Source organism: Malaclemys terrapin, chromosome 21 (genome assembly GCF_027887155.1).
Source record: "Malaclemys terrapin pileata isolate rMalTer1 chromosome 21, rMalTer1.hap1, whole genome shotgun sequence".
NCBI lineage: Eukaryota > Metazoa > Chordata > Testudines > Emydidae > Malaclemys > Malaclemys terrapin.
Window position 1 is genome coordinate 3,159,681 of NC_071525.1, and position 26,636 is coordinate 3,186,316.

Here is a 26,636-nt window from a genome sequence, read left to right on the forward strand (position 1 = left end):
GTCACCATGCCCAGGACTTGAGCCCAGCCCCACGGGACAGGAGCCCCCACTGCGGGGTGAGTTCAGGGCTCCAACACCCCACCCGCCCCACCGCACTTCTCCTCCTCACCGGGCCGGCGGCTCACCTCGGAAGTCACGGACACAGAGCTCTGGTATCTGTGACACATTTGCCCAGAAATCCAAAGCCCTAATTCCGACGGACGGAGCTGGTCTGCGCCTAAGCCTCCTCCTCCACCCCCTGCCATCGCGTCTGTTCATTTCCAGGCCCCTCGCTGTCCTACTGCGCCGGGAAGGGGATTCTGCTGCTCCTGGCCTTGGGGCCATGGTCGCCATGACGGCAGCGACTCACGTCCTAACCAGAGACGGGCAGGGACCGGATGAAAAGGGAGAAGAAAGGTCTGCGGCAGCAGCTGTCGCCGAGCTCGGTGGTTTACACTGACGCTGGCCCAGCTCCGTGGGTTTCACAGAAATGTTGAATTGCAGCAAGCCAGGGCAAAATGTCCCTAGAGATCCGTCTGATTTGTTTCCTGGTTTTTCAACCAGGTCTGATGAAGACCATTAAAAAACAAACTTTCAAAACTCCGAATATCCTGTCGTCTCTACACGACTTCCTCTGTTGAGCAACAAAACCTTCCCTCTCCATAGACCCTGCTCAGTTTCAGTCTGACACACGCAGAATCTCAGCTGCTCTGCAGAGTTCTTAGGAGCCGTTCAGCTGCCGGGTTTCTGCAGAAAAGAGCGAGGGGAATTTGCTCACCACCTGGGGGCTAGATTATCTACAGACCTTTCAGCAGGGGACTCACAAGATCCTCCTGTCCAACCACTCCGAGCTCTTTGCCCAGCTGGTCTGGATATCCGCTCTATAGACCGATTACTCCTGGCTTAGCAGCCCGTCCCACCCTGCACTGCCACGATGCTCGGACCTCGACGGCCTTCCCTTCTCTTCCTCCTGCTGGCGTTCCAAGCTGCAGGTAAGTAACAATTGAAGGTGAAAGAGCAAGAAGCCAGCAGGCCAGCCACAGGGTCATAGCTAGAAGTCTTTGAGATCTGATGAAGCTGGTTGTTTGTAGCCCGGTTGGGGTGGATAGCCTAGTTTTATTTGAAAAGGTATTAACAGAACCCAGCATCTGGGCTCACCGAGGGTCTGTCTACACAGTAATCGGGAGGTGCTTTGCACCCTCGGTCGGCATAGCCCAGCGAGCTAGGAAAACTAGCCAGCTAAAAACAGCGGTGAAGCTGCAGCAGCATGGATGGGGACATGGACTAACCACTTGAGTGGGTACCCAGGGATCCAGGCTGGCTTGTACTCAGACAGCCAGTCGGCCCCACCCCAGCTTCACTGCTATTCTTAACCCCTGGATCAATCGAAGGTAGCTCAGTGATGCCTACACAGGCCTCCCGATTGCACGGTAGACACGTCCTCGGACAGCTGCTCCCATCACAAAGCGCTAGTTGGCACCAGGTCTCGGTCTGAGTGAGACTCGCAGCTACGGGAGATGCGGAGGAGGCTCCAGGCACATCACCAGCTCTGGGGAGGGGATTCAGGCCAGCAGCATGGGGCCCGGAGAGCAGGGATGACGTGCTTAGACAGAGCTGCGTGGGGGGCTCTGGACTGGAATAGCATTGGGTACTGCGGGTCTGGACTGAGATGCACTGGCTGAGTTGTGTGGAACGGGGTAAAACGGATATTTCGCAAGTCATAAAGCGGGTGCATTAACAGAGCTGGACAGCAAAGTCTGCCAAGCCGAGAGCTCTTCCAGAAAAGGGTGACCCCTTGGGGGGCTGGCACGCTGCCGGGGGTCCTCCCAAGGGGCTGGTTACAGGCCAGGGACTAGCACAGAGCAGTGGGTTGGATCCATGGCAGATGACACAGCCGTGTGGCTCCAAACCTGATTAGAAGCTTTGGTGAGTGTTTACACTTCCCACTTTTGGTCAGGGCTGGAAGCAAAGGCTGAGAGGCAGGGCGGCTCCATGGGCAGATGTCAAGTCCCTGCTCCGTTGCGGACTCCTTGTGTGACCTTGGGCAAGTCACTTAGTCTCTCTGCGCCTCAGGTCCCCTCTCTGAAGGTGGGGGTGACAACCCCTGTGTTAGGAGGAGAAGTCCATTAGAGACAGGCAGGGGTTCGGATACTATCATGATGGGGCCCAGCGGTGTCCCTCAGGTGCACGTGTATCTGCAGTAATATCAGGTTGAGCAAGGCGGGGACAGGGCTGCTGGCGGGCAAGGAGACGACCAGAAGGGGGGATGGAAAGAAGGGCAGAAAAGAGAAAAAAGCAGAAGAGGAAGAGAGAGAAAACAGGGGGCGGGGAGGCACTTGGGGCTTGTTTAATCTGCATCTAAAAACCTCCTTCCCCCACCTCAGCTCCCTCTCCATTTTCAGCCCAGCTCTACTCTTGCTAGACCAGGGATGGGCAAACTCTTTGGCCTGAGGGCCACATCGGAGTGTGAAACTGTATGGAGGGCTGGGTAGGGAAGGCTGTACCTCCTCAAACAGACTGGCCCCCGCCACCTATCCGCCCCCTTCCACTTCCCGCCTGCTGAATGCTCCCCCCAGAACCCGCGACTCAGCCAACCCCCCGCTCCTTGTCCCCTGACCTTCCAGGATCTCCCGCCCCTAACTGCCCCCCCGGGACTCCACCCCCATCCAACCCCCCCCTCCTCCCTGTCCCCTGACTACCCCGACCCCTATCCACACTCCTGCCCCCTGACAGGTCCCCCAGGACTCCCACGCCTATCCAACCCCCCCTGTTCCCCGTCCCCTGGTCGCCCCCCCAGAACTTTCGCCCCATCCAATCGCCCCCTGCTCCCTGTCCCCTGACTGCCCCCCCCAGGACTCTCTGCCCCTTATCCAACCCCCACCCGCTCCCTGCCCCCTTACCATGCTGCTCAGAGCAGCGGGACTGGCAGCCGCGCCGCCCGGCCGGAGCCAGCCACGCCACCACGCTGCCCGGCAGGAGCTCACAGCCCCACCGCCCAGAGCGCTGGCAGCACGGCGAGCTGAGGCTGTGGGGGGGTGGAGGGGCAGCAGGGGAGGGGCCGGGGGCTAGCCTCCTCGGCCGGGAGCTCAAGGGCCAGGCAGGACGGGCCTGCGGGCCGGATGTGGCCCACCTCTGTGCTTTTCCCCCTGCACTCAGGAAAGTTGCGTGGCTGTACCAGGGAAGAATTGACACCTTAAAAATAAACTGACGGGCAATATAATATCCCAGAGGCCAACAAAGGGCACCAGCTCTGTGGGGCAGGGACTGTCGCCGTTCTGGTTTTGTACAGCACCTCGCACCCTGGGCCTGGGCCGGGACTGGGGTCCCCGGGCCCTCCGGTAATACAGGCTATAAAGGGTTTATTTAGTCTCATCCTCGGCGGCAGGTTTTCAGTGGAGATATTTTAACAGGTGCAGGGGGGAGAACTTGGCTCGTCTGCGATAGGTGGCGGGGGTGGGGTTTGTTCCGGCTGGATCTTACAGTTTCCTTTTCTGTCTCCCCAGCTGCAGGAGCCCCCAGAGAAGAGTCTGGGTCCGTGAGGCTGAACGGGATTTGGGGAGAGTCCGTCACTTTCTCTCCTGTGGTTCCAACAGGAACCCGGGTTACCAACATAGTCTGGAATGCAAAAACAATTATAGCAGTTGTGGAACCAGGAAAACAAGCCCCCCTCAATGTGATAGATCAGCGTTACGCAGAGCGACTGAGAGTCCCTGACGGGGGCTACTCATTGCAAATCACTGGCCTGAGCCAGGAGGACACGGGCACGTACACAGCACAAATAACCATACAGGGAATCACTGAACCCATCTTCCAGAGATTCGCCCTGCACGTGTACAGTAAGTCCCGGACAGAGATGTCAGCCCCTTTCTCTCCACAGCAGATGGATGGTTCTGATTTTGGTTGTTCAGTGCGTTGCCATGAGGGGTGTTGCTGGGGGATGCGGCCGGGGGCAGAGGGAGGACGGTCTGTGGTGGCAGATTCCATGGCAACGCTGGATGAAGTGAGTTTTGCCCTCTGGCACGGCAGGCTCTCAATACTCGTATCGCTGTCGTGATCTCCCAGCCCTGCCCCCTGGGCACTTTCCGGCAGCTGCTGGTGAGAATCTGCACAACTTGTGGCACAGTAACCTTCTCCTGATGAGCTAGACACATGAGCCTCTCCAGTCCCTTGCTATAAGGCAGGTTGTCCAGGCTGCCAATCGTTCTTGTCACTCTTTTCTGAACCCTTTCCAGGTGGAGCTCAGGCCAGAAGAGGAGGAAGGGTGGCCCAGGGGCATGGGTTCTCGCTGGGGACTCAGGGAGATGGGTTCAAATCCCCGATCTGCCACAGACTTCCTGTGTGACCTTGGGCAAGTCACTTAGCCACTGTGTGCTTCAGTTTCCCATCTGTACAATGGGGATTAAAGCCCTGCCTCACAGGGGTGCTGCAAGGATAAAGACTGAGAGACACTATGTTATCCTGCATAGCAAACTCAGACCGGATTTGCAGTCCCCCTCTCTGCATCTCGTCCAGCCACTCCGCTCTGTGTAGGTTCTTCCACTGCCCTCATCACCGTAGTATCTGAGCACCTTCCAGTCGTGCACTGGGCGACGTGACGACATCCTCACGGGTTGTTTGTTCTCTCTCATCTTCTCCCCCTTTCAGAATTTCGTGATTTCCAAATTCACCTGCACAGCAGGTGCCAGAGCAGCTGTCATCGCTGATGAGGTTTTTTTTCCTCTCAAACAGAACGACTGACAGAGTCAGACATCACAATCTTCCCTGTGCAGGACTCTGTGCGCACTGTGAATGGGACGTGTAACGTCACCCTGCACTGCACCCTCCAGGGGGGAGGAGAGGATGTGACCTACACCTGGAACCAGACATCAGAGAGCACTGTTGTCTCCAGCGAAGCATCCATTTTCATCTTGCACAGACTCGGATGTGGGGTCTTACCTGTTACCTGCACGGCCAGGAACCCCGTCAGCAGCAGCTCAAAATCAATTTCTCTCCAGGAATTTTGTGAAGGTGACATTCTACAGCAACAAGTCCTCCAAACAGTCATTCTTGCTGTATGTGTCATTTCTGATGGTAGTTGTAGCTAATCCACTTAGGGGTAAAATGTGCCCCAGCAACAGCAGATCAAAAACTGTCCACCTGGAAAGGGTTCAGGGAAGAGCTACAACAAGAATTCGAGGTTTGGGAAACACGAATTTATAAGGCGAGACTTTAGAAACTCCATCTACTTAGTTTAAGAGAAAGTTTGCAGGCAACTGGATCTTAGCCTACAAGTCTCAGTGATTTCGGATCGCAGAGGGCTCTTTAATCTAGCCGGAGAGAGCACAACGAGATCCAATGGTGGGGAGCTGGGGTCAGGAAGGAATTTGCCCCCGTGTCAGATTGGCAGAGACCTCTGCAGCCTGGGGCGCGGGTTCCCAGGCGCCCCGGCCCCTTCCCCTGTTGCACTCTGTGGGTCCAGCAACCGCAGAGTGTCACCGATCGCTCCCCGCATGAACTAACCCTGTCACGTTTCTTCCTTCAGGTTTCGCGAGCAGCCCAGCGAGCTATTGCCAGGTGAAGGGGATTCTCCTGCTCGTGGTGCTGGGAACCCTGGTCACAGCCATCGTCATGGTGCACGTCCTCACCCGGGACAAAGAGAGGCTGGATTGAGCAGAAGGGCCAGTGCAAGGAGCTTTCCTGGCTTCGTGGGGAGACGTTTCATCTGCAACGGGGTCTCTTCACTCCCCTACTGCAAACAGGAACCGCAGCAGCACAGCTGTCGATGGGCCTGGGTTTGGACCCTTCTCTGCTCCTTTGCCCTGCCGTGCTGGGGCTCAGCATTCAGAGCCCCTTATACCTGACTGCGAATGGGTTGCCACCACCTCCTGGCTGGGCACGGGCGGCCGGTGCTCTGCCTCAGTTTCCCCAGTCTCAGTTTCCCCACCTGCTGGGACGGTTCAGCTGGCTCAGCTCTCTGGCTGGGTCAGTGCGGACGCTCAGCCCCCTTCCAGGGTATCACAGTCCAACCACACACAAGATATAGGAGCCTTTGTTCCAGCTCGGCTGAGTTGTCTGCCCCTTTCCCGTTACCCGTCTGCCCACCCCCTGGACTCAGCTCACAGTCGCTCTCCTGCCCCTCCGGGGCCTTGCGTTAGGAATCATCCCAGGTACTTCCAAGCAGTCCCCTGTCAGGGCCTTCTGTCCCCCCAGGTAGGCCCAGTCAGGCCTCCCAGTTCCAATCCCTAGCCCAGCTCCCCTGTCCCCGTGAGGGCTGTTGGGTTCCTGCTCCTTCCCTTCCATCCTGGCCCTGCTACAGGTGCAGCGGGCAGAGCTGACTGGGCTGACAGCAGCCTAGTGACCCCTCAAGCTTCCTGTGGTGTTTGGATTATGGGTTTAAAGCATTTTTCAGTGTTTATCAATTTATATATTCACAGTTCCAGGACATCGGGGGATGGGGGTCAGAAAGTAATTATTTAATAACAGACCTTGAGACGCAAAACATTAAAGCTTTATCATGAGAGAAGAAGGGGGAGGGAACATCTGTTATTGGACCAACTTCTGTTGGCAAGAGAGACAAGCTTTCAAAAAGCTCTTGTGTAGCTCCAGAGCCGGTCTCTCTGCTCCAATAAAAGACGTTCCCTCACCCACCTTGTCTCTCTAATATCCCAGGACCGACGGGGCTACCAGAAGACAGAATACACAGCTTTGTCCTTGTCATTTTGACATGCCAGGCTGACAACGTAAATAGCCTTCAATCCAATTCTAATATTTTCTGAAGCAGCATTTTTCTTACCTGGCCTAGCTGTAAATTTGAATAATTATCATTGGAACATAAGAACATAAGAAAGGCCGTACCGGGTCAGACCAAAGGTCCATCTAGCCCAGTATCCTGTCTACCGCCAGTGGCCAATGCCAGGTGCCCCAGAGGGAGCGAACCTAACAGGTAATGATCAAGTGATCTCTCTCCTGCCATCCATCTCCATCCTCTGACAGACAGAGGCTAGGGACACCATTCTTTACCCATCCTAGCTAATAGCCATTAATAAAAATGAAATAGACATTTACCGATAAAAGTCCAGTCCTTCCGAGTGTGCAGAAACCACAGCCGCTCTTGGATGGGACGAGAGCACTGGGGTAAAATGCGTGTGCACAGGGTTGGCTACAAGGCTGGTGTGTTCAGTCATTCCAGGTGTGTTTGTTGTTTAACAGTGAACTGCAAATCAAAAGGGAACATTGAGGGGAACCCAAGTTTCTGGGCTGGATACCGCACTGCAGCGATGCCGCCTACCTGTCTGGCTCCGGGCTAGCCACTGCCTGTGTTTCTTCTCTTCCAGCCTGGCTGGGTTGGAACGGGAGTTTGCCCCTCCAGCAAAGCCATTAAAGGAAAAGTCCAGCCCTTCCAGGGACCCCAGTCCAAAGCAAACACACGAGTCTTCTTCTGCCCCCATATCACGCTGGGCCCATCCCCTCCTGCCTGGGGGTCTGTGTCCTCGTCAGCCTGTCCTGGGCACCTTTGATGCTTCCCCTTCTCTATGGAGCAGCAACTCCCACAGCTTCCTAGCCTGGGTCTCTCCAGGCTTCTGTCTTGTCAACACACACACACACACACACCCTCCAAGATCTGGTTTAGCCACATGACCTGCCTGACATGGGACTTAGCTCACCTCCCCAGGTGGAGAAATTGAGCAAAGTGGGTCACAGGTGGGGCTGGATGGACCCCTCTCCACTTAAAGGGCCAGTCACCCCGCAAAAGCTATTCACCTGGTAACTCAGTTTTCAGTGGTGTAACGCACACCAGCCGGCCAGTCCTTTTACATTGACATTCAATGAGAGCCTGACCCAAAGCTCATCGACCTCCATGGAAGACATCCCCTGCCCGGCGACCGCAGGGGCTTTGGATCAGGCCCTAAGGATGTGGATTCAGGCGTCTGCCTCGTGTCTATGCACAGTTGTGAATCACCCGCTCGTCTGGCGCCGAATGCGCTGTGACGGTTCAAGGGTCCTAACTAACCACAACCCACCCAGCCTGACCTCCCTGCCTTCCTCTCCGCGCGTGGTTAAGTGCTTCATGCTCGCTAAGCGCTGACGGCCCAGAGATGCAGCAGCAGCCGGTACCGGAGCAGAGGTGGACGCGGAGCTTAGATCTCCCCACTGACCGGGAGTGGGGGGGGGGGGGGGGCGTGCTGGGGAGAGACATATTTACAGGACTTGGGAAAAACAGAACGGAAAGGGGGAGGAGCTAGGGAGTGACAGGGGGTGGAGCCAGCCAGAGAGTGACGGGTCCCGGGGAGAAAACAGGGATGGGAGGATGTGAGGATACCAAGGGGGGCCCCACAGAGAGAGGAGGGACAGGGAAGGGATCTTTGGCCGTGGGGGGAGTTATGCAAATCAGGTGTGACATATTCAACAAATGTGCATATCAGGACATTATGTTATTTGCATGGAGGCTCCTGGTTTCCAGACCTAGCAGCTCTGGGGTGGACGTCGGCCTGCTGCGCCCTGCCAGCCCGGGGGCTGCTCTGAGCTGGGCTGAGTTGCTAGGTTGGCACCAGCTGCTAATGGCCCCTGCAGCTTCAGACCTGCAGCCGTTGCAGCTTGTGCCGATCGCATCAGCGGAGCGGGGCTGGGACTGGTCAGCGAGCGGGAGACCTGCAAGGGGAAGCCAGGGGCTGCCCACATGGGCCCAGGCTCGGTCAGCCTCATCCCCCCTGCTCAGCGCCTCCTGCTGGAACCCCCCTGGATTTCCCTCCTGGCCTGAGCAACTGCCCTGGCATCACGCCCCGCGCTGCAGCCATGCTGAGCGTCACTGGATCCCTGTGACCAGGCCTCTGGCTGGGGAACGGCCCGGCACTCGGCTCCCAGTGACTCAGGCCAGCGTCTCATTGGCACTGAGCCCCCTGACCCCTCGCTGCCAGCGGGAAGGGGCCTTGCTGTGAATGTGGGTGCACTGGGGGCCCGATCTCAGGCCCTTGCACACTGGAGATAACGGGGGCCTTAGTGTCCTGAGACCCCGACGCTCAACTCCTAGCGTGACAGGCTCTCCAGTGAAATAGACAGAACCATCCAATATTGCAAGAGCCGTGTCCATTTCAGACCCACACGCCGCCTCTTTCAGCCCTGAGCAAGGCCATGAAAGAAGCCTTCCGAACCCGGCACTCTGGACTTGCACTGACCGAAGGCAGCGTGATCCCTCGCCCAGAGCCCGGCTGGGTGTAGCCCGGCGCTCAGAGTGACGCACCCTGCGGGGTTTAGGGAACTCAGCTACTTTGAGCTCACTGCGCGACTTACCACAAAAGGAAAGAGCGTCTCGCGGGGGAAGTTGCAGAGCTGTGGGACGGGTCATTTCTCTGCAGCCCCTCGGCACCATCAGGGATCGACCATTCAGCCAGACCCTGCCGGACAGTCCGCTCCGGCTCTGGGTCTGTTCGGTCAGGACAGACGTTATACGGACTGACAGCCGCCCGCTCTGCCTGCCCCTCGCTGTCAGGATGGACAGGGCTCGACGGCCTTCCCTTCTCTTGCTTCTGCTGGTTTTACAGTCCGGTGGTGAGTGATCTGTCTGAATTCCAGGGCAGGAAACCACCAGTGACAGTGTCCCCTGCAAACCCTGCGCTTGGGTCCCCATCATCCTCTCCAGCAGCTGGGGGATAGACCAGTGGGAAGCTGCCCAGACCCTGAAGAGCCCCAGGTAGCCAGGAGAGGGGTAGGCAGGCCCTGAAGAGTCTCTGGGTTTGGGACGTGCATCCCCCGGCAGCAGGGGGCAGAGAGGTGACATTGGGAGGGAAAGAGATGGGGAAGGGGTTGGGATAACGAAAGGAGAAGCACAGAGCGATGGGGGGCTCTGGGGCAGGGAGACAGGAGGACTTGCGGGAGGGAAAAGGAGGGGTCAGAGGAACAGCGTTGCAGGGAGGACAGAGGAGGACCCCTGCGAGGTGGCCGTGTTGCAGCAGGGGATGCACTGAGCCCTGGTGGCTGCAGATGGCTGCTCAGGGGGGTCTGCACGGATTAGTGCTTCCCGCTCCCAGCTCCCCACCCCCTGCACAGGGACTGCCGGGGCCCAGCCACACTGGGAGCATGCCCTGCACCCAGAGCCGCAGCAGGGCCACCAAACTACACAGGCCACTGGAGAGGGACAGAGAGAGAGAGAGCCCAGCTCAGGAGGGGAGAGAGGAGGGAGTGGAAGCGGAATGGCGATGCAACTCACGGATGAGAGTAATAGGGCTGGGATGGCGCGGCCTGATTCTCTGAGTCGATACCAGCGACGGCTGAGATGTTCCAAGCCCGCTGGGGAACGGAGCCCCGGAATGGGCTGATCCTCCATTGCCCTGGGTGTGAAATGTCCCCAGTTCACAATGGCGGCATTTCACACTCGCTTTGCACTGGGGGAAACGGCCCTGCAAAGTGCAGAGCGATGGAGAATCAGGCCCAGGATCTTCTCAGCCTCTGTTTAGTTTCGCTTCTGCCTGTGCGCGCCCTGGCCCCCGGCGTTATCACAGGTGGGGATGTTGAAAAACTCAGAAATACTGTTCCAGCGACTGCCAGCAGCTACCAGCCCTAGGAAGGGCCCAGGCTCCCCTCGCCTGCCGACCTAAGGGCTATGGAGAGGTTGGGGCAGGACCCTGAGATGCCAGTCGCGTTTCTCAGCCCTTTGAGGTTCCCATCACAGCAGGGACCTGGCTGCTAAAGCACCTGGCAGATCTTTTGCTACGTGGAGACACTGACTGCAGCCATTCCCCTGCTACAGTGTTGGCAGCAAGACCCACCGTTCCCCAGGACCCTGAGGCAGAGACAGAGAGAGAGAGAGAGAGAGAGAGAGAGGTGAGCTTGGAGACAGTCAGACACAATCAGCCATTCAAGGGGCAGCCGCCCTTGAGTCTATGCAGAAAAACACCTTTAAAAGCTTGTAACCTGCTCTGGCACAGTGCGGGTCTTTGTCCCCATCTAGGGGCGGCTCCACATAAAAGCATAAGAATCCCCTGCTGCTACCAGGTCTCTCTCCCGTAAGCTTTGGTGTGTTCAAAAATCCAAGGCGCTGCTGCCTTATAAATAATAATTCCAGAAGTTTATTAAATTGCAGTTAGAGCTAATAAAAAAAGTTTGCAGAAGTATCAGCAAATTTGAAAAATTTGTCATTCCATTTTTTTTCTCCCATAATGATTTTTTTTGTGTGAATGGGCCATGGAATTCATTGAAATGAATGAATTTAAATGATTTCTAGACCTTGATAAATGATTTTTTAAAATAATTTTGGAAAGTGTTTTATTTTCAGAGAGAAATCAAATTTTGCAATTTGTGGGAGAAAAAGAATGAAAATGAAAAAAAAAAAAAAAGTTCACAGAGCCACCAATGCACTCAATAGTTTTGCTTAGTATTCCATGTAAAAAATTCCAAAAAATATTCCTTTAAGGCCAAGCTTCCTGCTAGAAGTGGTTTGTCATTTTGGGAAAATATCTAAAATAATTATATTTCTTGTCCCCGTTGAAAAAATATTCTCCTAATTAAAAAAGAATATTGAAAGAAAAAAATCACAAACTGAATATTAATAAGAATAGTTTCAGATTAGTTAAGATTAAATGAGAGTTGGAAGACATGAAAGTGGAGAAAAATGAAATGATGGTTTACATAGTGCTGAGGGAAAACAATCTATGCTTAACGAATCCTGCCGTGCTTCCATGGGGATTGGAAAACACTCGTTATTAATGAAACTGAGACCCAAGACCCAAAGTCAAGACATTCATTGATAATGTCCCCAAGAACAATGTCGAATCCACACTGCAAATATTGGCTCCCATTCTGCTCCCCTTTACACCAATGGAAACGTGAAATGGTTCCTTTGAAGGGTTACTCCAGATTTACACCAGCGTGTAAATGGGAGCAAGATTTGGCCCATCCTGCATAATAAAGTAAATAACAAATATAATCATTAAAAACGCTTTGGTTTGGAAGAAAAGTGCGTTCCCTCTGGAAATCTTAACTTTGGATTTTCTGGGTCTGATGCTCAGTCACACTAAGGGCCCACCACGTAAAGGACCTAGAAATGGGTGCAAATTACAGTTACACCCAATGCCGATTAGAATTAAGGCCCATTATTCCAATATTTAAATACCCAGCTGCAGCTGGCCTATAGAGAACCTTTAAGAAGCACTGGGCTGGCACCCAGGAGACTTGAGTTCTATTCCTGACTGGGTCACCGTGGGCAAGTCATTACACCACTCTGTGCCTCAGTTTCCCCATCTGCAAGATAGAGAGAAGGCTGTTCTAGCTTCTTTGTTAATTGTTTTGAGAGCTACTGATAAAAAGGGATATACGAGCACTAGGGATTATTATTTTAAATCCAGCTATGGCACAATTCCAAGAGAGCGACATGGGATCTGAATACAGGTGTCCCTTCTCACCCAAGAACGGTCGCGTCATGTCAGGTTTGTGGGAGGCTCATAGCAGCTGTTCCATACCTGTTCTGTGGATAAACAGAGCCCTCCTTCTCCAGCGCTGTCTACCCAGCGCCTCTGAGCAGCTTCAAATTCACCTGAAACCAGGCTAAGAATGGTCTTGTTTTAGCCCATGTTTCACTGATGAGCTCAGGAAACAGTTAACCCTTCACTCACCTGCTCTTTGTACTTTTGAATCCCCAGATTGTAAAGAAATGGAAGTGGCTGCAATTGCAGAGGAATCGGTTCAGTTACAGCCAGTGAAATTGCCAGAGTCGTGGGCAGAAATCACCTGGAAGGTCACACTAGACTCAGCAGAGACGTATCGGATCGTAACATTTAATAAAGGGGAACCCCCTGACCTTGGGTCATCCCCACATTTTATCAACAGAGTCACTTTCCACCCTGAGAATCTCTCACTGCAGATTGATCCCGTTAAGAAGTCAGACAGTGGCCTCTATACCTTGCTAATTGACACTGGAGGAGGCCGTGAAGACATCACAAAGTTCCGTGTTTCTGTGTTTGGTGAGTAGCAAAGATCACGTTTTTCCCTAGTGTGTGTCACTGACGGCAGCCGCCTTCCTCAGCATCTCTCACCAGGGTCTCTCCTTTCAGAGCGAGTCCGGCAGCCAAACCTCACGGTGCTCTCTGCCCACGCGGAGCTCGGCCAGTGCAACGTTACCCTGTCCTGCTCCGTGCCTGGCGCTGACAGAGTCACCTACGGCTGGTCCCGAGGCACGTCCCGGATCCCGTCTGACCGGGACCATCAGCTCCATGGGCACCAATCCCTGCTGCACGTAGTGATTAATGCAAACAGCAGTGACGCCTTCTATCGTTGTAACGCTAGTAACCAAGCCAGCTGGGGCGCAGACACTGTAGACGGCAAATCATTGTGCGACTCCCCAGCCACAGGTAAATAGTCCTCAGTATAAGCAACATCGGAGCCTGATTCGCATTAACACTGGGGCCACTTTGTTCTCCTCTAGCAGCATAATAGGGTCTTACAGTGGCAGTCCGTTCTGTGTCCAGTCGTTATGTATTTCATAATATATGTCACTCATATTTTTTCCTGAGTAAAGTAGGAGGAAGAGGCTCTGGATTCAGCCTGTAGATTTCTGCATTCGTCAGATCTAGAATTTACCCCAGGGTCTGACACAGCCCCTGATGGGGTCTCCTGCTTCCAGTGAGATCCTCTGAGCATCCCCCCACCCTGTCACCTTCTCAGCCTGTTTCAACCGAGGAAACTTACGATTCCTTCGTGAGCGGAAGGCTGGTTCAGTGGTTAGGGTACTGGGCTTTGGGAAACCTGCGTTTGCTTCCCTGCTCTTACTCGCTATGTTCTCCTGGGCAAGTCCCTTAGGCCCAGATCCACAAATGTATTTAGACTCCTAACTCCCACTGGATGTGAGGAACCTCAATACCTTTGCGGGTCTGGGCCTTAATCTCTCAGTGCCTCAGTTCCCTAGCTGTAAAATGGAGACGGGGGTTATTTTTGCATGGCCATGGGGCCTGGGAGCCCCAGTCTGGATCAAGAGCCCCCGGTGCTAGGTGCTATACAGACCCAGGACAAGTGACACCGTCCCGGGGGTGCTGGGAGGATGGAGACATTGAAGACAGTGAGGTGCGGATACTACAGAGATGGGGCCAGAGAACTCTGGCTAGGGCTGCAGTTTTCTCGCGGCAGGGTATCGACACATCACCGCGCAGTCTTGGTCAGTTTAGTACAAATCACGGGTTTGGAGGAAATGGTGAGTAAAGTCTCCCCACCCCAAATTCAGAGGGGGTCCCCCAAAATCAGAGACCCAGCGTCTTTGTCCTTCCCTTCCTCCTTCGCAGCTACGTCATGCTCACCCCACCGAGGGGTCCAGTGCCCCCCCGCAGCAGCACCCTCTGGCCGGGTGGGATGGGAGAGTGAGCCTGCCCCACACGCACCCCACAGAGGCAGCTCCTGACCTGCGGGGCTGGGTCCAGCTTCCTGTTCTGGGCCTTGGAGCTGGTTGAATATTTCCCATCAGAATGGGTTCCGGTTTGGTTTGGATTCTTTTAATATAGAAACTTTTGTGACGTTCCCCTGGTGTTATCTGGACTGGTGATCTGCTGGGTCACTCCAATCCTCGACTCTGTGAGCCAGCCTTACCCTGCTCTGCTGTGAGAACCCCCACTCCTGGGCTGTTCACGCACAGCCTCTGGCATGTCAGCTGCTCCTAGGATTGTGCAACCGAATGACACTAGCCAATCTCTCCGGTCCCAGACACAACCCTAGAAACCTCCGTCTGGCAGTGTCCAGGTATGCCCACTGGACACTGCAAGGTTATATGAGTTTGTCAATTTAACAAAGAAATTGATATGTACCAGGCTCGTTATCCCAAGGGGAGTCTCTGACACACTTCAAACCAAATGCACTGCTCCAGGGAGAATAAACAAACACATTCATTAACTAAACAGATAGATTTTAAGTGATTATAAGTCAAAGCACAAGTCGGATTTGGTCAAACGAAATAAAAGCAAAACGCATTCTAAGCTGATCTTAACACTTTCAGTGCCCTTACAAACTTAAATGCTTCTCACCACAGGCTGGTTGGTTGCCCTTCAGCCAGGCTCTCCCCTTTGATCAGCGCTTCAGTTGCTTCCTGGTGATGTCTGTAGATGGAGGTGGAAGAGAGAGGAAGAGCATGGCAAACGTCTCTCCCTTTTATCATGTTCTTTCTACCCTCTTGGATTTGCCCCGGCCCCCTTTAGAGTCAGGTGAGCATTACCTCATCGCAGTCCCAAACTGTCCAAAGGAAGGGGGGTGACTCACTGGAGAGTCCAAGAGATCCTTTGTTGTTGTCTAGGCCAGTGTCCTTTGTTCCTGTGAGGCTGGGCTGGGTTTGTCCCATACATGTCCTGATGAGGTGTGAACTGCCCCTCTGCTCTTGGGGAGTTTTTGCCTGGGCTTGCTTTAAGCCATGAGGACGCATTTTCAGCCTCATAACTATATACATGAAATTACAACCTATAACATTACCATAACAACAATGCTCAGTACATCATGAGCCTTCTGAAGACACACTCAACATGACAAACTTTGCATTAGATACCACATAATCATATAAGGATGAACATGAGGGTATAGGGTGTTCCCATGAGGTACAGACCGTCACAACTGTCCACCTGGAAAGGGTTCAGGGAAGAGCTACAACAAGAATTCGAGGTTTGGGAAACACGAATTTATAAGGCGAGACTTTAGAAACTCCATCTACTTAGTTTAAGAGAAGGTTGACAGGTGACTGGATCTTAGCCTACAAGTCTCAGTGATTTCTGATTGCAGAGGGCTCTTTAATCTAGCCGGAGAGAGCACAACGAGATCCAATGGTGGGGAGCTGGGGTCAGGAAGGAATTTGCCCCTCGGTCACATTGGCAGAGACCCTGGGTTTTTTTTTCCACTTTCCTCTGCAGCCTGGGGCGCGGGTTCCCAGGTGCCCCGGCCCCTTCCCCTATTGCACTCTGTGGGTGCAGCATCCGCAGAGCGTCACCAATCGCTCCCCGCATGAACCAATCCCGTCATATTTCTTCCTTCAGGTTTCGCGAGCAGCCCAGCGAGCTATTGCCAGGTGAAGGGGATTCTCCTGCTCGTGGTGCTGGGAGCCCTGGTCACAGCCATCGTCATGGTGCAGGTCCTCACCCGGGACAAAGAGAGGCTGGATTGAGCCAAAGGGCCAGTGCCAGGAGATCTCCTGGCTGCGTGGGGCGACGTCTGCATCTGCAACGGGGTCTCTTCACTCCCCTACTGCAAATGGGAACCACAGCAGCACAGCTGTCGATGGGCCTGGGTTTGGACCCTTCCCTGCTCCTTTGCCCTGCCGTGCTGGGACTCAGCATTCAGAGCCCCCTATACCTGACTGCGAATGGGCTGCCACCACCTCCTGGCTGGGCACGGGCTGCCGGTGCTCTGCCTCAGTTTCCCCAGTCTCAGTTTCCCCACCTGCTGGGACGGTTCAGCTGGCTCAGCTCTCTGGCTGGGTGGGTGCGGACGCTCAGCCCCCTTCCAGGCTATCACAGTCCAACCACACACAAGACAGAGGAGCTGCACACACAGCTTTGTCATTGTGTATTTTGACATGCCAGGCTGACAATGTAAATAGCCTTCAATCACATTCTAATATCTTCTGAAGCAGCATTTTTCTTACCTGGCCTAGCTGTAAATTTCAATCATTATCCATGGAAATGTTTTTCCGTCTGTTTTTGTGTGTCTGGCAAAATCGACATTTACCAATAAAACTCCAGTCCTTCCGAGTGTGCAGAAACCACAGCCGCTCTTGGATGGGACGAGAGCACTGGGGTAAAATGCGTGTGCGCAGGGTTGGATACAAGGCTGGTGTGTTCAGTCATTCCAGGTGTGTTGGTTGTACAACGGTGAACTGCAAATCAAAAGGGAACATTGAGGGGAACCCAAGTTTCTGGGCTGGATACCGCACTGCAGCGATGCTACCTACCTGGTCTGGCTCCAGGCTAGCCGCTGCCTGTGTTTCTTCTCATCCAGCCTGGCTGGGTTGGAACGGGAGTTTGCCCCCCCAGCAAAGCCATTAAAGAAAAGTCCAGCCCTTCCAGGGGACCACAGTCCAAACCAAACACAAGAGTCTTCTTCTGCCCCCATCTCATGCTGGGCCCATGTCCCCATGCCTGGGGGTCTGTGTCCTCATCAGCCTGTCCTGGGCTCCTTTGATGCTCCCCCTAGCTGGGGTCTCTGTGGGCTTCTCTCTTGTCAACACCCCACACCCCCAGGTCTGGTTTAGCCACATGACCTGCCTGACATGGGACTTTTCTCAAATTCTCCACCTGGGGAGGTGAGCTAAGTGGGTCACAGGTGGGGCTGGATGGACCCCTCTCCACTTAAAGGGCCAGTCACCCGGCAAAAGCCATTCAACTGGCATTTAGACCAGTCAATACATTCCTAACTCAGTTTTCAGTGGTGTGACGCACACCAGCCGGCCAGTCCTTTAACATCGACATTCAATAAGGGCCTGACCCAAAGCTCACTGACCTACATGGAAGACTATTTAACATATTCATAAACAAACTGGAAAAAGGGGTAAACAGTGAGGTGGCAAAGATGATACAAAACTACTCAAAAGTCCCAGGCAGACTGCAAAGCGCTACAAAAGGATCTCACAAAACTGGGTGACTGGGCAACAGAATGGCAGATGAAATTCAATGTTGATAAATGCGAAGTAATGCACATTGGAAAACATAATCCCAACTCTACATATAAAATGATGGGGGTCTACATTAGCTGTTACCACTCAAGAAAGAGATCTTGGAATTATTGTGGACGGTTCTCTGAAATCATCCACTCAATGTGCAGCGGCCGTCAAAAAAACAAACAGACTGTTGGGAATTATCAAGAAAGGGATAGATAATAAGACAGAAAATATCATGTTGCCTCTATATAAATCCATGGTACGCCCACACCTTGAATACTGCGTGCAGATGTGGTTGCCCCCATCTCAAAAAAGATATATTGGAATTGGAAAAGATTCAGAAAAGGGCAACAAAAATGATTAGGCGTATAGAACGGCTTCTGTATGAGGAAAGATTAATAAGACTGGGACTTCTCAGCTTGGAAAAGAGGCGACTAAGGGGGGATATGATAGAGGTCTATAAAATCATGAGTGGTATAGAGAAAGTAAATAAGGAAGTGTTATTTACTCCTTCTCATAATACAAGAACAAGGGGCCACCAAATGAAATTAATAGGTAGTAGGTTTAAAACAAACACAAGAAAGTATTTTTTCACGCAACACACTGTCAATCTCTGGAACTCCTTGCCAGAGGGTGTTGCGAAGGCCAATACTGCAAAAGGTTCAAAAGGGAGCTAGATAGAGTCATGGAAGATAGGTCCATCAATGGCTATTAGCCAGGATGGGCAGGAATGGTGTCCTTACCTCTGTTTGCCAGAAGCTGGAATTGGGTGACAGGGGATGGATCACTTGATGATTCCCTGTTCTGTTCATTCCCTCTGGGGCACCTGGCACTGGCCAGTGTCAGAGGACAGGACACTGGGCTAGATGGACCTTTGGTGTGACCCAGTCTGGCCGTTCTTATCTTCTAAGCCACCCCCTCCCCAGCGACTGCAGGGGCTTTGGATCAGGCCCTAAGGATGTGGATTCAGGCGTCTGCCTCGTGTCTATGCACCCAATATCACCCAATCGTCTGGGGCCGAACGCGCTGCAACGGTTCAAGGGTCCTAGTTAACCACAAGCCAACCCAGCCTGACCTCCCTGCCTTCCTCTCCTCGCGTGGTTAAGTGCTTCATGCTCGCTAAGCGCTGACGTCCCAGAGATGCAGCAGCAGCCGATACCAGAGCGGAGGTGGACGCAGAGCTTAGATCTCCTCGCTGACCGGGGGGCAGGGGAGGCTGGGGAGACACATTTTTACAACAGATACAGGACTTAGGAAAACCTGAACGGAAAGGGGAGGAGCTAGGGAGTGACGGTGGGGGTGGAGCCAGCCAGAGAGTGACAGGTCACGGGGAGAAAACAGGGATGGGAGGATGTGGGGATACCAAGGAGGGCACCACAGAGAAAGGAGGCACAGGGAAGGGATCTTTGGCAGTGGGGGGAGTTATGCAAATCAGGTGTGGCATATTCAACAAATATACAAATCATGAAATTAGGTTATTTGCATGGAGGCTTCTGGTTTCCAGCCCTAGCAGCTCTGGGGTGGATGTCGGCCTGCTGCGTCCTGCCAGCCCGGGGGCTGCTCTGAGCTGGGCTGAGTTGCTAGGTTGGCACCAGCTGCTAATGGCCCCTGCAGCTTCAGACCTGGAGCTTGTGCCGATCGCATCAGCAGAGCAGGGCTGGGACTGGTCAGTAGGGTGACCAGATGTCCCGATTTTATAGGGACAGTCCCGATTTTTGGATCTTTTTCTTATACAGGTTCCTATTACCCCCCACCCCCGTCCCGATTTTTCACACTTGCTGTCTGGTCACCCTACTGGTCAGCAAGCGGGAGACCTGCAAGGGGAAGCCAGGGGCTGCCCACATGGGCCCAGGTTCGGTCAGCCTCATCCCCCCTGCTCAGTGCCTCCTGCTGGAACCACCCTGGATTTCCCTCCCGGCCTGAGCAGCTGCCCCTGGCATCACGCCCCGCGCTGCGGCCATGCTAAGCGTCACTGGATCCCTGTGACCAGGCCTCTGGCTGGGGAACAGCCCGGCACTCGGCTCCCAGTGACTCAGGCCAGCGTCTCATTGGCACTGAGCCCCCTGACCCCTCGCTGCCAGCGGGAAGGGGCCTTGCCATGAATGGGAGTGCCCTGGGGGCCCGATCTCAGGCCCTTGCACTCTGGAGATAACAGGGGCCTTAGTGTCCTGAGACCCCGACGCTCAACTCCTAGCGTGACAGGCTCTCCAGTGAAATAGACAGAACCATCCAATATTGCAAGAGCCGTGTCCATTTCAGACCCACCCGCCGCCCCTCTCAGCCCTGAGCAAGGCCCATAAGAGGAGCCTTCCCCAACCCGGCACTCTGGGCTTGCACTGACCGAAGACAACGTGATCCCTCGCCCAGAGCCCGGCTGGGTGTAGGCCGGCGCTCAGAGTGACGCACCCTGCGGGTTTAGGGAACTCAGCTGCTTTGAGCTCACAGCGCGAGTTACCACAAAGGAAAGAGCGTCTCGCTGGGGAAGTTGCAGAGCTGTGGGGCGGGTCATTTCTCTGCAGCCCCTCGGCACCATCAGGGATCGGCCACTCAGCAAACCCTGCCGGCCAACCCGCTCCGGTTCTGGGTCTGTTCGGTCAGGACACCCGTTATATGGACTGACGGCCGCCCGCTCTGCCTGCCCCTCGCTGTCAGGATGGAGGGGGCTCGACGGCCTTCCCTTCTCATGCTCCTGCTGGTTTTACAGCCCGGCGGTGAGTGATCTGTCTGAATTCCAGGGCAGGAAACAGCGTCACCTGCAAACCCTGAGCCTGGACCCTCATCATCCTCGCCAGCAGCTGGGGGAAAGACCAGTGGGGAGCTACACGACCCTGAAGAGGCCAGAGTGGCCGGTGGAAGGGTCTGGATAAGCCCTGAAGAGTTGCGGGAGTTGGGGGAGTGTAGACGACACTAGGACAGAAAGGGATGGGGGTGATTCTGGATAACGAAGGGAGAAACACAGAGAAATGGGGAGGCTCTGGGGCAGGGAGACAGGAGGACTTAGGAAGGGAGAGGCAGGAGGAGATGAAGTGAGGTTGAAGACATGGAGCTAAGCCCTGGGAGGGGCGGAAGGGGGACTCCAGCGAAGTGGCCGTGTTGCAGTGGGTGATGCCTCTATCCCTGTGGGTGGTGGGGTGGTGCAGAGGGGCAGGGTTATTACTGCTGTCCAAGTCCCTGCTCAGGTTCCACATGGATTATTGCTTCTCCCCCCGCCCCCTCCACGCTCCCCACCCTCGGCACAGTGACTGCCGGGGACAACAATTTTCTGAGACTCTGATCTGCCCACTGAGCGGAACGGCCCCTCCCTGCACTTGCACGCCAGCTGGGCCCCACACAGCATGAACCACGGGACAGCCACGGGACAGGTGGAACCCTTTGGTCAAGACAAGCAACGGCTGAGATTTTCCAAGCCCACTGGGGAATGGAGCCCCATAAAGGGCTGATTCTCCATTGCCCAGCGTGTAGGGGGAGAGCAAATATCCTGAAGGTGGAGTTAAAAAAAAAAATCATGCTTTAATCTTGTATAAGAACCTCATGATTTTTGGGGGGGAGAAGGGGTCTGACTCCTGATTTTTGAACTGTTGGGGCTAGCAGTGCTGCAGATCACAATGGCGCCATTTCACCCTCGCTTTGCTCTGGGGGAAATGGCCCTACAAGGTGCAGAACCCCGGATCTCAGCCCTTCGTCATTTTCACTTTGCCTCTCCATTTCCTTCTGTTTCTGCACTTCTCAGTCAGTCCAGCTGTAACCACAGCTGGGGGGGCTGAAACACCAACAGAAATGCCACTTGGGTCATTTCCAGCCTGAGCAGCAGCTAGAAAGGGCAGGATGACACCAGTCCCAGGGGAGAGACACCCTAAGGGGCATGAATAGTTTGGAACAGGACCCTGGGGTGCTAGATGCTTTACTCGCCCGTTTGAGGTTCCCCTGGCACCAGCAGGACCTAGCTGCTAGAGCATCTGGCAGATAATTTGCAAGGAGACAGGGGCAAGACTATTTTTGTGATGGTGTTGGCAGCATGACCCCCTCAGGACCCGGAGAAAGAGATGGGTGTGTGCGGACATTTGATAGATAGCATCAGCCATTCAATGGGCTGTAATGAAATCAGCCTCCCATGAGGCTATGCAGAAAACCCCCTGTAACAGCTGTAACCCACTCCAATACAGGGCGGGCCTTTGTCCCCTTCTAGTGGCAGCTCCACCTCAAAGGGTCAGAGCCTCTTACTGTTACCGGGTCTCTATCCCCCAATAGTTGATGCATTCAAAAGCCACCCCAGATCCAAATCTGACCACTGGCCCCTCACTCGGCAATAGCCCAATCACAGCCCCAGGAGTGGGGCCTGGCCATGGGGCGCTGGACACCATGATATGGGAGGGTTTGGGCCCAGCTCCATAGGAAATGGAACTGTCCCCGCCCAGCCCCGGAACAGCAACCCCCTGGTTTTTGAGAGAAGATGTCACAAGGGCTGGGGAGGGGGACTGGCCTGGTGTCCCCGCGACGGGGCGTGTGGTCGATCTGGTGCTGAAGGGTCCTGTTCTCTCTCCTGGGGCAGGGTTCGGCAGAGCAGAGGCAGACGCGCTGGAGCTGAGCGGGATTCTGGGAGGGTCGGTCACTTTCCCTCTGGAGATCCCAGCAGCAGAGCAATTCGAGATCGCTGCCTGGACTGTAAACACAAACAGTCTAGCAACTGTAACACCAGGGAAACCACCCAATGTCGTTCTGATAGACAAAACAAATTACCGCGGACGCCTGGAAATCCTTGACCAGAGCTACTCCCTACAGCTCACCCGCCTGCGGATGGAGGACACGGGACAATACAGAGCGGCCGTAAACACGGATAAAGGCTCTGTTACCAAGCGCTTCACACTGCGCGTGTACAGTAAGTGGGGGGCCGATGAACCCCGGGGGAAGCTGGAACCCGCCCTGCTCAGGGACCTCCTCTGGGAGATCAAGGGCAGCAGGGTCCCAGTGTCTGTGCAGACCTCTCAGTGCGGCTGCTTCTCCTCCCCTCCCTGCTCCTGTCCCTGCCACTCCCCCATACCCCAGCCCTGCCTGTCTGCTCCTCCTCTACAGCCCTTTCCCACTTGTCCTCTGCAGATACCTTCCCCCATCCCGGCTCCTACCCCTGCTCCAGCCCCTTCCCCGAACACACACAGCCCTGGTCCATCAGAAACCCAATCTCCTCTTGGCATGTACGTTTCCTTCACCCACCCCAGCGTTTCATTGTTCGTCCATCTTCCCCAGGCCCCACTCTGATCTCCTCACCCCACAACTCCAGAGTGATCTTCACCCCAACAGAGCTGGTCAGACAGAATTCCCATCCCGCAGGACATGCCGGTATTTCAACAGCAATTTTCCTCCTGCATCAAGAGGAAAAGTGGAAAGAGCAAAAATTTTCAAACTGTTTTCTTCCGTGAACATGTTTGATTCAGAAAGGAAAATTTTCAACATTTTCAATCAAAGCAAAAAGTTTTGTTTCAAAGCTTTGATTGGTTACTTAGATGTTTCCACCGACTGTGCCAATAAAACGGTGCTTTGAGCAGAAATGTCAGTTCAAAATGAAACAGTTTGTTTTCAAATGTTGCTTTGGAAAATTAAAAAATTCCACTGAAATGGACAATTCCCCCTGGAAAATGTCAATTGCAACAAACCCACATTTTCCAACAGAAAAAAATATCATTTGAAACTTTTGATCATCTCAGACCCCCAACAAGCCTAGAGACTGGGCCTCCCTGCAGCCCCCAATTCCCTAAATGATCCTTTCCTTCCATCTGCCCCCCACTTCCTAGTAGTGACAGCATCACACTTCCCCACTGCCCCTGCTCCAACCATGCTGCGAAGATGCAGAGAGCTCTCCGCGTTCTTCTTCCCCCAGCAGTTCCAGGCAGCAGCTAATAAGATGCTGCTGTGATTTCATCCTGTTCCACGTTTCTCTGCACCCCTCTTAGAGCCAGTACCGGAGCCAACTGTCCTCTGTGACTCAGTGACCTGTGTGAGTGAAACCTGTAACTACAACCTGAGCTGCACCGTCAGGGATGGAGGGGAGCATGTGACCTACAGCTGGACTCACACAGCAGGGGGCGCTGTTGTACCCAATGAGTCCATTCTGCACATCTCTCTGAGCCCCCGTGATGCTCACCTGAATGTCACCTGCACAGCCCAGAACCCCGCCAGTAACAGCTCCACAACGGCCTCTGCAAAGAACCTTTGTGCAGGTAACTCCCTCTGCAGGATCGCGCTGCCCAGTGCTCACAGGGGGGAGCTGGCATCGGGTCGCTGCCTTTGCACCAGTCCCAGGCCTTTCATCCCAAATTGAACCTGGCCCCCACAACCCCATAAGCCACCTCGCTGCAGATTTTAGCCTGTAAGATTTTAGCCCCCAGGCAGGGAGCGGTTTGCTCTGGATTTGTCTGTGTCACCAGAGCAGCGTCGCAGGGTCAATGGGCAACAGCCTGGGCCCAAGTAGAGCCGTGTGCAGGCAGATATTCGGGGACAGGGGGATGATGTGGGGGGACCCCGAGAAGTTTAGTTATTAAACACGCCTGATCTCAAACACTGACTCACTTAAGGAGCCACATCACCCCCCCCTCCATCCCCTCCCCCAGCTCTGAGAAGGCTCCTACCTGGGAGGTAGCGGGGTAGGGGCAGGAACATCAGCGCAGGCTGCCCCGGGGAGAGGTCACAGCCCCACCCTGCGCAGGTGTGATGAGCTGCTCATGGGTGGGGGGCGTAGGGACGAGCCGGCGGAGCGAGGGGCTTAGAGTGGGGACCCAAGGGGCTGTTTTGGGCGCATCAGAGCCCTCTGGGCCCCGCTCTGGGGACGGGGGGATCCTGTGCCTGGGGGCCGGATGTGGCCTCTGACCCCCCAGAGAGGACACCGGAGCCAGGGTCGGCTCCAGGTTTTTTGCTGCCGGAGCAAAAAAAAAAAAAAAAAACACCGAAGTGCCACCCCAAAGGGCCGGGGTGCCGCCCCTTGAAAAGTGCGGCCCCAAGCACATGCTTCGAATGCTGGTGCCTAGAGCCGGCCCTGACCGGAGCCGAGATCAGTGGGACCCGGCCCAGACTCAGCCCTGTTTGCACAGCGTCACCTCCTGCCCTGTATGGAGCGGGGGGCAGGTTCCCAGGCACCCCGACCCCTTCCCCTGCAGTGTGCTTGGGACAACGCCAGTTCCCCCTGCATGAACTGACGCCATCACCTTTAGCTCACTCATCAGCCCCGGCCTCCTCGCTGTCCTACTGCCACGTCAAGGGGATCGTCCTGCTGCTGGTGCTGGGAGCCCTGAGCGCCGGGATCATCGTGGTGCACGTCCACCCCGGCAGGGAGCGGAGACGGGACTGAGAGCAGAGGAGCTCCCACTGCGGCTGCCAATCCCGCCTGCGCGTTCCCCAGCCCGCCAGCCCGAGGGTGATACAGGGGGACGCTCGCTTGCAGCTTCCGAAGGGTGAATGTCACTGAGTGGAAGGAGGGGAAGTATTGGGTCCCTCTGTGTGGTGGGAGATGTGGTGGAGAATCGGCCCTGCTCAGAGGCGGCCTCTGGCAGCCGCCAACAGCACAACATGTGCGCCTGCCTCAGTTTCCTCCCATCAACCTTCTGAAAAGACCCCAGTGTCTAATTGTTCCCCTACCTGGGGCTGATTTATTATCCCAGAGTGTAAACAGTCCCCAGGCGCCCAGCCCAGAGCTCACACAAATTCCCCGACCCAGAGCTCACTGCTCAGTCCCCACGGCTCCTCCAGTGCCGGATTCTAACCAGGCTTCCCAGGCCCGTCTGGGCTTCCCAGACCTTTCCCAGGGACTCCCTGCCGTGCCCGCTTCCCCCCCGCCAGGCTCTTCCCCCCTCCATGGCATCCGGCTCTCTGGGGACAGGAGCTCACTTCCAGCTGCACCTGGTTAATGCCCAAGGCAGGCCGGCCCCGGCCTCTGGCTGTTAAAGGGGCAGAACACCCTGTCACGGAGGCACTTTCCCCCCACTGTGCTCTGGGGCCGATGACTGTGCGGGGCAGGGCGATGGAGAGCCAGGACCAAGGAGTTTGGCCTGGAAGAAACTCAGCTGCCTTGTGAACCCAGGACTGGCCCTAAACACAGGGGACCCTGGCCTGGTCTAGACCCAGCTGCTGCCCCAGTGTCACTCTACTGGTCAGTGGGTGATTTTCTACTGGTACAATGAAAGCGCTGCCTCCCTTACTGGGGATGCCCTTGTCTCAGTGGAAAGGGGCATCTCTGGGTGCAGCCCCAGAACCTCTTTAACTGTCTCGGTTTCTAAGCCAAGCCCGTGTGGAGACAAGCCCTTAGGAATTACCACATGGGATCAGAATCCCGGCCAGTCTAGATCAGCGTCCCTACTCCAGCCCTGCCCTGCCTCGGATACTTCAGAGGAAGGAGAAACACTCCCCGTAGTGGGCAATACTGGAATAACCTGCCCATATGAGGAATTTTCCTCACCCCACGCACAGAGAGAAGTTGGTTTATACCCTGGTGCCAAAGAGTTAATGTCCCTTCCACATTCTATCTCTCCTCCCCAGCAGAACCGTGAATGTCCTTGTGATTCAGACAGGTCAAGGGTGTGTTGGGTTTTAATCCTGCAAAAGCGTGACAAAGCGATAATATCCAGTGGCAATGAGTTCTGCGGGATAACTTTCCATCATGTAAATAAAGTCTCCACTTCTGCACTCCACCGGGTCATGATCTTTGTATCGCCAGGGTAACCCTGCTACTGGCATCACACTCACTGCGGGGTTTCCTCGGGGCCCAGGCTCAGTCACCATCTTCCCCACAATACTCAGCACCTGCTGCTCACACCCGATCCGGATTTGTGTCCCTGTCCCAGCACTGAGCTGCCAGCCATGGGGAGGTGCCTTCAATTCCTTTGGGCAGGCCACTGTCTAGCAGAGAACCTACAGACCCTCCGTTCAGAGGGGATCACAGCCGCCCGGGACACAGGGCCAGATTCTCATTCACGCCAAGCCCCCGTCACACCACCCTGGCTGTGCAAAGGGCCCTGACAGTGGGTGTCAATATACTGGGTGCCCCGTCGAAGCGCTTTTCATTGTCAGAGCCGTGTCAAGGGGCCTC

At 54.9% G+C, this 26,636-nt stretch overlaps 2 protein-coding genes across 2 annotated transcripts; both read left to right on the plus strand.

The window, feature by feature from the left end:
* LOC128827305 (T-lymphocyte surface antigen Ly-9-like) lies at positions 1–26,238 on the plus strand. The gene is made up of 12 exons (XM_054011164.1): positions 1–971; positions 3,483–3,815; positions 4,708–4,986; positions 5,501–5,626; positions 12,591–12,718; positions 12,812–12,911; positions 13,002–13,298; positions 15,948–16,065; positions 20,012–20,277; positions 22,116–22,442; positions 23,512–23,778; positions 24,766–26,238. The coding sequence occupies exons 1-12, from the start codon at positions 914–916 to the stop codon at positions 24,900–24,902; spliced, it is 2,436 nt and encodes an 811-aa protein (XP_053867139.1). The 5' UTR covers positions 1–913; the 3' UTR covers positions 24,903–26,238.
* Positions 9,087–16,593, plus strand: LOC128827054 (natural killer cell receptor 2B4-like). Its single transcript, XM_054010755.1, has 4 exons — positions 9,087–9,504; positions 12,591–12,911; positions 13,002–13,298; positions 15,948–16,593. Exons 1-4 carry the CDS (start codon positions 9,447–9,449, stop codon positions 16,073–16,075), a joined length of 804 nt encoding a protein of 267 aa, XP_053866730.1. The 5' UTR covers positions 9,087–9,446; the 3' UTR covers positions 16,076–16,593.
* Positions 26,239–26,636: the final 398 nt, after the last annotated feature.